This window comes from Podarcis filfolensis (genome assembly GCF_964270895.1).
Source record: "Podarcis filfolensis genome assembly, chromosome: 17".
Lineage (NCBI taxonomy): Eukaryota > Metazoa > Chordata > Lepidosauria > Squamata > Lacertidae > Podarcis > Podarcis filfolensis.
Genome location: NC_139621.1, coordinates 34,890,961 through 34,902,609, shown reverse-complemented (window position 1 = coordinate 34,902,609; position 11,649 = coordinate 34,890,961). Strand labels below are relative to the sequence as shown.

General features: G+C 43.6%; 2 protein-coding genes across 2 annotated transcripts in view; one reads left to right on the top strand and one right to left on the bottom strand.

The window, feature by feature from the left end:
- The first annotated feature begins 2,517 nt into the window (after positions 1-2,517).
- Positions 2,518-5,065, top strand: TOMM5 (translocase of outer mitochondrial membrane 5). Its single transcript, XM_083594223.1, has 2 exons — positions 2,518-2,754; positions 4,623-5,065. Exons 1-2 carry the CDS (start codon positions 2,634-2,636, stop codon positions 4,655-4,657), a joined length of 156 nt encoding a protein of 51 aa, XP_083450349.1. The 5' UTR covers positions 2,518-2,633; the 3' UTR covers positions 4,658-5,065.
- Positions 5,066-6,884: 1,819 nt separating this feature from the next.
- IGFBPL1 (insulin like growth factor binding protein like 1) overlaps positions 6,885-11,649 on the bottom strand; it is a 42,048-nt gene continuing 37,283 nt past the window's right edge. Inside the window, exons 3-5 of the mRNA XM_083593981.1 lie at positions 10,358-10,474; positions 9,642-9,795; positions 6,885-7,119 (exon numbers count right to left, since the gene is read on the bottom strand). Of these exons, the coding sequence (XP_083450107.1) occupies positions 9,646-9,795; positions 10,358-10,474 (267 nt within the window). The 3' untranslated portion in view covers positions 6,885-7,119; positions 9,642-9,645. The remainder of the gene's footprint in view (positions 7,120-9,641; positions 9,796-10,357; positions 10,475-11,649) is intronic.

Below are 11,649 nucleotides of genomic sequence, written 5' to 3'. Positions count from 1 at the left end.
CACAAATAGAGGTAGTCAAAAAAGTGAAATATCTTGGTATTTGGATAACACCTAAGAACATAGATTTATTTAAAAATAATTATGAACCGACGTGGAGGGAAATAAAAAAAGACTTGGAAATATGGGGGAGGTTAAAACTGTCATTTTGGGGCAGGATTAACACAATTAAGATGAATGTATTACCCAGGTTGATGTTTCTGTTTCAAACTATCCCAATAATTAAAGGAAGCCGAATTTTTAAAGAGTGGCAACGAACGCTCTCGAGATACATCTGGCAGGGAAAGAAGCCGCGGATTCAGTTTAAATTATTGACAGATATAAAAGAAAGGGGAGGTTTCGCATTGCCGGATGTGAAGTTATACTATGAGGCGGTTTGCCTATGTTGGGTTAAGGACTGGGTAAAGTTGGAGAATAGGGAGTTATTGGATTTGGAGGGTCATGACAACAACTTCGGCTGGCACGCCTATTTATGGCGGGAAAAATGGAGGATACACAGGGGGTTTGGAAATCATATTTTTAGAGGACCACTAATTGAAATTTGGGAAAAATATAAAAACTTGCTGGAACCAAAAACGCCACATTGGCTTTCACCTCTGGAAGTAATGTGCGTAAAGGCTATTAATATGAGAAGTAACTGGGCAAGATATAATCAGCTAATAATTAAAGAAGACGGTAAATGGAAGGTCCGACCATACGATCAGGTCAAAGAGTATGTTTTCGATTGGCTACACCATCTCCAGGTGAATCAGATGTTTAAGAAAGATCTTAAAGAGAGAGGCTATGGAGAGAAGGAATCCAAGTTTCAGATGGAGATTATAAATAAAGAAGAGAAAACTGTTTCGAAAATGTATAGGATACTGTTAGACTGGAGTTTAGGAGATGAGGAAGTTAAATGTGTGATGATTCGCTGGGCACAGGACGTAGGACATAGTATACTATTTGAAGATTGGGAAAGACTTTGGAATGAAGGATTAAATTTTACGGCCTGTACAATGATAAAGGAGAACGTATTGAAGATGTTTTATAGATGGTATCTAACACCCATGAAATTATCAAAGATGTATAAGGTGGATAATAAATGCTGGAAATGCAGGGTTAGTGAGGGTTCCTTCTACCATATGTGGTGGGAGTGTGGAATAGTGAAGCAGTTCTGGGAAAAAATTTATATAGAATTAAAGAAGATCTTAAAATATACGTTCTCAAAGAAAGCAGAACTTTTCTTATTAGGCATGTTAGGCCATGAGATAAAGAAAAAAGATTGTAAACTAGTGTACTATGCAGTTACAGCAGCAAGAGTAATGCTTGCTCAGATGTGGAAAAGACAGGAAATACCAACGGTAGAGGAGTGGAGATCTAAACTACTAGATTACATGGAAATGGATAGACTTGCAGGTAAAGTAAGATACATAAGAGACCAAAAATTTACCAAGGATTGGGGAAAGTATGTGGATTATCTGGAACTTATTAGTCAAGGGAAAATAACGCTAAGGGGATTTAGAGATGCACTGTAAGTGAATATGAGTTATTGTTTGAAGATAATAGGAGTACAAATAATGTATAACGAATAATGAATAGTATATATTAAGAAATAAATATAAAAAAGTATAATGACAATATTTACTAAGAAATGCGTAGCTTAAAGTATTATTTCGAATGATTGTCGGGAAAGCTAAAGGAAGTCCCGAAAGTGTTAATTTAAGAAGGAGTAAATGTGAAAATTAAGTTTTTTTTTTTCTTTTATATTTCTTCTGTTCTTACTTTTTTTCTCTTTAGTGGTGTATGATTGTGTATGATTTCTATTTTTATTAGCTCATGTGTGTGTAGATAATTCTTCTGTTTAATCTTTTTCTTGATGCAAGTAATAAAAAAAATTAAATGTGAAAAAAAAAAAAAAACAAGTTTTCCCCATTCCCTATTAATATTTCGGTGTCCCAAAAGACGATTAATGCAATTCAGCGGAGTCACAACAATTCAAAACGTTGTTTCCTCGGATTTAATAGCGCTTTTATACTTCTAAGCAGACACGGCTAAGGGCTGCCCTTCATGCAAACCTAAAAAGTAATAAAAATCCCATGGGCACTCAAGTAGCATCGCTCCATCTTCTTATGGCTCGTAACGCTGCTACTACTTTTCCCGTTCTTTGGTCGGTTCTGGTGGAAGGAAGGAAGCTTGTCCTTAGCGGGCACCCATACGGGAGAGCGGTGCAGCGACGGGGAACGAAGCTTGTCCCTAGCGGCGACCCGTAGACGGCACAAGGCAACCGTGAGGAAGGAGGTTTGTGCCTAGCGGGCACCCGTACAGGAGAGCGGTGCAGCGACGGGGAGCGAAGCTTGGCCCTAGCGGCGACCCGTAGACGGCACAAGGCAACCGTGAGGAAGGAGGTTTGTGCCTAGCGGGCACCCGTACAGGAGAGCGGTGCAGCGACGGGGAACGAAGCTTGTCCCTAGCGGCGACCCGTAGACGGCACAAGGCAACCGTGGGGAAGGAGGTTTGTCCCTAGCGGGGACCCGTACAGGAAATCGGCGCAGGAACAGGAAGGCCCTTTCCGGCGCGAGTTCTAGCCAGCGGCCTTTCGCTCCAGCCGAGCCGGGAGGGGAGACGCTCGCCTGAGGGACGCGGTGGTGCGGGAGGCCATGTTCCGCATCGAGGGCCTGGGGCCCAAGCTGGACCCGGAGGAGCTGAAGCGGAAGATGCGCGAGGACGTCCTCTCCTCCGTGCGCACCTTCCTCATCTACGTGGTGGCGCTGCGCATCAGTGAGTGGCGGGCGGGCGGGCGAGGGGAGAGAGGCCTTGGGGGCCGGCCGGCCGTGGGGACAAGCGAGGGCAGGCGGAGGCAGGGCCGGCCCAAGAAGGGTTGGCGCCTGCCAAAGCCTGCAGCCGCCGGCCCTAGTTTGTCTAGGGAGGGAGTTCCAAAGAGCAGCCCAGCCAAGGCCTTTTTATCACCTCATTTTCCACACAAACAAGGAGTCACAACTGGGTGCAGCTACCCACAGAGCCTAGGGCTTGCCGATCAGAAGGTCGGCGTTTCGAATCCCCGCAACGGGGTGAGCTCCCATTTCTCGGTCCCAGCTCCTGCCAACCTAGCAGTTCGAAAGCACGTCAAAGTGCAAGTAGATAAATAGGTACCGCTCCGGCGGGAAGGTAAACGGCGTTCCCGTGCGCTGCTCTGAGTTCGCCAGAAGCGGCTTAGTCATGCTGGCCACATGACCCGGAAGCTGTATGCCGGTTCCCTCGGCCAGTAAAGCGAGATGAGCGCCACAACCCCAGAGTCGGCCACGACTGGACCTAATGGTCAGGGGTCCCTTTACCTTTACCAATGGTGTGCTTCTGTTGAGATCTGTGAATTGGAAAAATATGTACTTGAAACACTGCATTTTTTTTGGGAGGGAGAGAGGGGGGGTCAGATGTTCCTAAATGGAAAGGACATTTGATTATGTGTTATTATTATTATTTATTGAATTTCTATATCACCCTATACCCAGGGGTCTCAGGCGGTTCACAGAATAAAATCAATATATAAAACCACAAAATACATAATAAAAATAACCCAGTAACCCCCCCCCCCAAAAAAAACCCCCACACATTTTAAAAGGGCATCGGATGTAAATCAAATCAACCAAAGGCTTGGTTAAAGAGGAATGTTTTTGCCTGGTGCCTAAAGGTGTGTAATAAATTACGTGTTCCCCATAAATTGTTCCCCATAAAGTGCTGGCATACAAATGACTAGCTCCACAGCAGTGCAAGTGGAACGTCTGTGCAACCTTCTGGATGCAAGAGGGAATGTTGCATGGTGTGAAAACCAAACCACTGCTGTTTTAAGAGAGCTCCCTTTATGACACACCACTTCTTGGAGACCCGATTTTCGCTCCACCTTGTAGATCCAAGATGCGACTGAATGTAATTCGTGTGGCAGATGCGTCTCCAAACTTCAAAACTCCCAAAGCTCAATTCTACAAAGAATTTTTGGAAATGGTAGGAATGAAAATCCCATTAGAGCCACACACACTTAGCTTGACTCCTTTTTCTTTCTGGGTCTCTGAAGCCAGACAGTGGGCAAGACATGATGAGAGCAGCCTTGTAGGCCAGATATTCCCCACTTGAGTTGTAATTGCAGTGTTAAGATATGAAAATTCAAAACACGAAGTTATTTTTCATCAACTCATGGTAGGTAGGTACAAATAGCTCACTTGTTTTTGCTGGGACGCGGAATGGAGATTCCATCAATACAGCAGTGAGACAAGAGAGTTGGGCAGCTGTATGTTGCTTGAAATTAATATATAGATTGAGTTGGAGAAGGGAAGAGCAAATATATTGAGAATATTAGAATAATAGATACATTTTCTAGGAATGAAAATGTAATTGGCGAGATTGAGTATTCGAGGAGAGATGCTCTAATAGGTATATAGGAATACTTTATGGAATAACTGTATCAGAAGCAACCAGTGAATATTGGGAGATGCTCAAGTGTAGAACTAATGTATAGTTCAGAAGCTTCATTTGTTCTAGCATGTGGTTGACCATATTCTGTGCCAGTGCACAGTTAACTTATGGAATTCACTGCTATGTGGTTATGACTACAAACCTAGGTGGCTTTAAAAATGGGTGTATGCTTCTTTCTTCAGCTCCATTCATTTTAAAGAAGCTGGAAAGCATATGAAAACAAAAGAACATCAAGGACGGGCTGAATGGAAGACCCAGGCGGACAGTGGTTGCTCTCCCATTGAATGGGCTGCAAAGAAGAGGCTCTGTATCCTGACAAATGCATCCAGACATTTCCTACTGAAATATTTGGGAAGATTGTAGAAGAGCCAAAGAGAGAAAGCCAATAACCGTTATTTACATGTGCCAGTATGTGGTTTCTTTATGTTTGGTACAAATTTATTGTTCTTCAGAGATTATATCAACCGATTTGGGAAAATTGCTACCTGTAAACAGAGTTCTTTGGAGTAGAGCTTATCTCTGAGATGTTAACGATATGGTTATCACCAGAGTATCTCATTGTATCCTGTGCAATCTCGGTGGTTAAATCTTGAATGGCTGAAATAAAATGTGGCATATGTTCTAACATGGCATTCTACAATTACAGTCATTGTAGAGAATTTTATTCCCTTTGCAAATGTCTTTTCACATATAATGCGAGGAGGATAGTAGAAGCTTAGTGTGACTAGGCAGGAATGAAGAACGGTGAGGATAATGTTCTAGGCTTTTCAGAATGCAAAGATTTGAAAACCAATTGATGCTAAGTAGTGCCAAAATTGGGTCTGACCACTCTTCCTCTTTGCTTAATGAATCAGGGTGACATTGGAAAGAAGGCAGCAGAAAATGGTGACAAGCAGATAAGTTCATCCCCCTCATAATTAGAGATTGAGATCCTGCAGTGAAGTTGACTGGCAGGTTGTTTCTGGGCAGACAAAAAGAAGCCGTTTATATCAGTATGAGGCTCATGAATGAGAGCTAGGGTTAGGCGTGACAGGGCTGGCATTATTACTCCCCATACCACCATTGGGAACAGCCATATCACAGTGGCTTCTATGCTATTGCTTGCAGCATATGGATGGGGCCTGAGATGGCTTTTTAAAAGGATTAGACAAATTCTTGGGAGATGGGTCAATTAGCAGCCAGAATACCTAAATGGAACATCCACAGTCAGAAGAGGCATACTTTAAAAGGGCACCTGGCTCTTGGGAGACAGTTCTCGTCTTGGTTCGATTCCACAAGGCAATCCTTGAAACTATTAACAGGCTGGCAATCTTATTAGTGAGTCTTTCTTTCCCCATATCAAATAGTCAGCAATGCCGGATTTACTACAGTGGTACCTCGGGTTAAGTACTTAATTCGTTCCGGAGGTCCGTTCTTAACCTGAAACTGTTCTTAACCTGAAGCACCACTTTAGCTAATGGGGTCTCCTGCTGCCGCCGTTATGCCACAGCACGATTTCTGTTCTTATCCTGAAGCAAAGTTCTTAGCCCGAGGTACTATTTCTGGGTTAGCAGAGTCTGTAACCTGAAGCGTATGTAACCTGAGGTACCACTGTATAAGTGAGTTAAAAATCAATGATATACCAGAGTGTCAATTGCTCTCCTTAACGGAGAAAAGAAATTGCTGCGTGTTTCACTGTATGAAAGTAGCCACCAGGTGTCAGCAGCCAGTAGCTTTTTCTTCGCAAAAATCTAGCGTGGCTGTTTTAAAATAGCTATTTCAGCTGTCGGTCATGCAGATTAGTGTAGATTTCTTTGATCAGGAATGAATCCTCTCTCTCGAGGCATTGGAAGGAGAGAAATCAGAGATCTGCTAGAAAATTGCGCCTTGTAAGCAATCACTATTTTGGGAAGGAAAGCCATGCCTACATTTCTCATGCAGACTAATGCTGATAATGAAAAATGTCTTCTGTTTAAGCATCTGAAGATGCTGTTTTGGCCCACAAGTGCCACCAAAATGACTGAATTTGCCTGAAAGTTTCTGGCAGTGTCACAGCACAATCCTATGCTTACGTGGAAGTACGCTCCATGGAATTCAATGGGACTTATTCCTAGTTAAGTGTATGTAGGATCACATTATTATTTTTTGCCTGCCCTGCTCTTCTGCCTTGCTTAAATTATGCATGATAGGTTAAAGGCATAGCAGTATGGAAAATGAGGGGAAAGGTCGCAATCCTTTTCTTATTTAAAGATTAAACAAAGACAACTGACAGTGTACTGCCAGAAGTCAAGACAACAACAAATAGTCTTTCTTTGGGTTTACTTTCAAAGATACAAGTATTATAGTTCTACTGTTGAGATTTGTCTTTTATAGTAAATTGCAGTGAGAAGCCAGTGAGACAAGGAGAGGCTGCTCGGGTGCTGTGTTAGAACTACATCTGAGCAGCAGTACAAAGAGAGAAAAAATTAAGAGTGTAAAAAAACCACCATGCTTTTATTGAGCATTTATTACATCATTCACTACATGCCCAGTATTAATCAGACACTCTAAGAAAAAGGTGTGCAAATTGCACCATTAATCAATAAGAATATCAAAATGGTATCTTCTAGTCTTCAGCAAGTTAAGAAAGCAAATCACTATTCCATGGGTTTCTAGTCTGCTTGGCTCTGATTCCCTCAGAGGTAGTCCGATCACTTCATCCTAGAAGGAAGGGATGGAGGGAAAAGACAGTTATTGGGTGAGATCATCTGGTGATGCATTAAGACTACTAACCTCCACCCAAAGGTTGTGCAGCAAAATCCCCTTTGAAAGTTACTTTGGCCAAATTAGAGGGCCACATTGCTATGGAAATTGTAGAAAAGCAAGTACTACTAGTCACTTCTCTTTTTAACCCATTTTCTGATTGCTTTCTCTCTCAGATTGTCTCCAGGCTGTCAGTATTTTGTGGTAGGGATTAACTCTGAGATTTTCTTTCAAGTGGATATGTTATGCTAGGGCCACATGACACTTTAATTGTGCAAACCGAAAGCATCTGCATGAATCACCTGCAAAATACTGACATGCCTGGAGGCATACCTAGAAGATGGAAGTACTCAGTGCATGACAAGAATCTTTGCTACTCGGAGAATACTACTTCCAGCAACATGATCCACTCTATTGTGGGAACAGTGCAAATAAGAAAACCGCTTCTGGATTTTGGAGCATTTACATTCAAAGAATAATCTCAATGCTCGCTTGCTGACTTGTTTTGAGCCTTATTAACCCCCTCCCATTTGATAGCCTTAGAAGGCTTTCAAAGCAGCTTGCAGTGCTGTGAAAACGCAGTAAAAAAAGGTAAAGATACCCCTGCCCGTACGGGCCAGTCTTGCCAGACTCTAGGGTTGTGCGCTCATCTCACTCTATAGGCCGGGAGCCAGCGTTGTCCGCAGACACTTCCGGGTCACGTGGCCAGCGTGACAAGCTGCATCTGGCGAGCCAGTGCAGCACACGGAACACCGTTTACCTTCCCGCTGGTAAGCGGTCCCTATTTATCTACTTGCACCCGGGGGTGCTTTCGAACTGCTAGGTTGGCAGGCGCTGGGACCGAACGACGGGAGCGCACCCCGCCGCGGGGATTCGAACTGCTGACCATGCGATCGGCAAGTCCTAGGCGCTGAGGTTTTACCCACAGCGCCACCCGCGTCCCGTGAAAACGCAGTAGTTGCAATAAAATCACATTTAAATGACAAAGTCTGTCGCCTGAAAGAACATGTCACCAAAAAACTCCCAACCTGTCAGCAATAAATTGGGAAAAACCTGTCTACATGTCCACATTTCACCATGTAAAAAGTAGCTCAATAATGAACACTCCTCTCTAGGAAGGAAGTTCCACAGATGGGAGGAGAATGGAGTGCAACTGTTGTATCCACCCATTTACTTGATGGCCAAGAGGCAGAGACACTAAGCTGGGCTTCCTTAGCTGATCTTAAAGTACGTAGGGGGGGAAAACAGACTGAGAGGTCCCCTGAACCAGGTGTGATATGTCCTCAGGTGTGATGGTGCCAAACTTGTTGACACCATCTCACAACACACTTTATCCTGCAAGGGGCTTTGAAAATGGGATGACGAGCAAAATGGAATCCCTCTATGATTCCTCTTTTTAAAAAATAAATAAATAAATTTTATTTGGTTTTTCAGATTAAAGTTTTTCAATCACATATCCAACATACAACATAAAAACAAAGTTCCAAAGAATTTCCTGGACTTCCCTCCTCCCTCTCCCTTTTGTGGGTCCTGTTGTAAATCATTTCCTCCTGCATCTTTCATAATACCGGTAATCCAAATCTTTTACATCTCCCATTATGTCCAAAATTCCCATTAAACTACAAGTGTTATTCCAGGGACGTCCAACTCCCAAGAGACTGTGATCTACTCCCAGAAAAAACAAATGGCAGTGATCTACCAGTTGTTGTTTTTTTTTGGGGGGGGGGGAGTTCAGAGTTGTCAAGCTTTTTTTAGGGGGGTAGGCCAACGTTGTTAAGCTTTTTTGGGGCATAATCCATCAACTTAATCTGCCATTCTTCTCTGGTCGGGACTTTATCTTCTTTCCATCTCTGGGCCAAGAATCCCTCTACAATTCCTTTTACCTGTCGTCCGTAACTACACTAAGCTGCTTAAAAACGAAGCCTTTGTCTTAACCCCCCAGTCCTGGAAAAAAAAACCTTAAATACATTGGAATGAAGCATGATAGTAGACCAGGAATTTCATGGAGGTGAGCGTAGAATTCCAAGCAGGTGAGAGAGGGAGGAGGGATGGATCTCCCAGTCCACTTTGTGTGCTGGCTGCTGCGGAAAGGAAACTCATGCATCTGCCCTACTCTATTCCACTAGCTTGTTTGGGAAAAGGCTTTTCCCAAACTGGCTTGCTAACTAGTATTTACATGCTAGTTGGTGAGGAGGGATTTCCCACGTTTGGACAGAAACACTGGCTGCCAGCCTCTTAGTGCACTATTATGAAGGCTTATTTTTAAGGCTGTTCTAGAAGTTCCTTGGTATTCATGCCTCTGCCTTTCTCTCCTTGAGTTGAAATTAACACTGTAAGTTCCTCCGGGCAGGAACCTTTTCATTAAGAACACCATGTAAACCATGTACAAATCAGTGCTGACTATGACCCAAGCTGGACATACACAATGTCTTAAAATGGCACTCCTAGACTCAAAGAGGACTCAGCAGCATCAACATTACCTTGCTACTTCATGTCATCCGATGCCGGGAAATTACCCCTCTTATTTTTGCTTTGCTCTAGGACTTTAATATTCCCCTCTGCCTGTGTTTCTCCCACCATGTTTGTAGCATGGCACTGGTAAATGCCCTCGTCTTCTTTTGTCAGTGGGTTAATCTGGAAGGGAGACAGACACACAAAGGAGGAAAGGTGAACCGTAGCAACCAAAAGGGTTAGTTCCTGTCTGTACAATTCATAGATTCAGAATTCACGGCAGCTGCCACAAGGGAAGACTGGTGGGTTTTTTCCCTGGGATATTCTGCAACACTGATGCAATAACAATGGATTTATACCGGATAGTCCACACATCATCCTGCTCTATTTGTTGTTCAGCAATGCTGCTCCACTACAACAACAACAACAACAACAATTTATTATTTATACCCCACCCATCTAGCTGAGTTTCCCCAGCCACTCTGGGCGGCTTCCAATCAAGTGTTAAAAACAATAAAGCATTAAATATTAAAAACTTCCCTAAACAGGGCTGCCTTCAGAAGTCTTTTAAAGAGAAGATAGCTGCTTATTTCCTTCACATCTGAAGGGAGGGCGTTCCACAGGGCGGGTGCCACTACCGAGAAGGCCCTCTGTCTGGTTCCCTGTAACCTCGCTTCTCGCAACGAGGCAACCTACTGCTGTACGGAGGGGCACTCTTGAACTATATAGTGCAATGGGAACTTACCAAAACCCAGCCTGTGCTCTCATGTTTTGAAGGACCACCTCGGACCTGCACTGCCATGTTGACTCTGTCTCCAGGAAGTTCTTCTAAGAGCTTCACTCCCTTTGGGGACTCCGTGACCTGTAGAGTTTTAGCAAGGTGAAAACACAGTAGACAGGCTTTAAGCCCAGATCCGAATGTGAACCCCACCCTCCATGAAGCTAAGCTTTCCCGGACATTTCCTGGGCCATAAAATTGGATGCTGTTTTTGCATTTGATGTTAGAATTCCTGCTCCATGATTGCAGTCATGGGATTGTTGTCTATCACATGACGGTGTATGTTTTGACTCCACAGAGTTGGAAGCAACGGAGACAGGATGTTTGTGTCACTGTGTTCCGTGAAGTGGGACTGTTGTTCTTTGTTCTTTTTTTCTCTTTGCTGTCTGATGCTAGAGAGAGAGGGAGCCATGTTGCAGTGCTCCGTGTGTGTTTATATGTAAATAAAGTAGATTAGCCAAAATGCTGAGTTGCTGAGGTCTGTTACGCAACTGCGCAAACTCTGCAGATCCCTAAATGTGTTGGGTGTGTTGGTTGGCATCGGTCGCTGTGATGTTCGGGCTGAAGAAAGCTTTTGAAGCTCCCGAACGATCGACTAGGAGGGAGGGAACATGCCAGTCGGGCATGTATCTCTGCCAGGGTCCTACTCGAGTGTAGGGTTGAACTCCTGACATTTGAATCCCCTGGTTCCTAATGCTAGTATTGTAAGCAACCTTGAGTGGTGCAGTTATACCACTTCAAGCTTGTTCGGTAGAGCAGGAGACTTAATCTCAGAGAAATGGGTCTGAGCCCCATGTTGGCTAAAAGATTCCTGCACTGCAGGGGGTTGGACCAGATGATCCTTGTGGTTCCAACTCTACAATTCTATGATTCTAAATTTGATGTAAACATCTAGGGCATCTGAACTTACTGGTTATGAGAACAGCCTTCCTTAAGCTAGTGCCCTCCAGAAGTTTTGGTAGAGGCTGATGGGAGTTGTAGTTCAAAATACCTGGAGGGCACCAGGTTGGGGGAAGTCAGTTGTAGGAAAACCAAGATCTGGAGAGGACAACAGCCTATATACCAGTTTCCAGATCACTGGCTCTACCTGAAAGTGAAGCTTCATCTTCTATAATAAATTGATTTTACAAATATAAAATTATAACAATATAACCATCCACATTTAAAGATTCCTCCGAATCTCTAGACTTCCCACCTCCCCCTCCATGGGTCCTAACCTTTTCTGCTGCATCTTTTTCAATAGTCCATATTTTATACAA

Excerpts from the sequence above, each read along its gene's own strand:
- TOMM5 (XM_083594223.1), top strand. The coding sequence starts at position 2,634 with ATGTTCCGCATCGAGGGCCTGGGGCCCAAGCTGGACCCGGAGGAGCTG. Across the intron at positions 2,755-4,622 it reads CGTGGTGGCGCTGCGCATCA|CTCCATTCATTTTAAAGAAG; the intron begins GTGAGTGGCGGG and ends TTCTTTCTTCAG.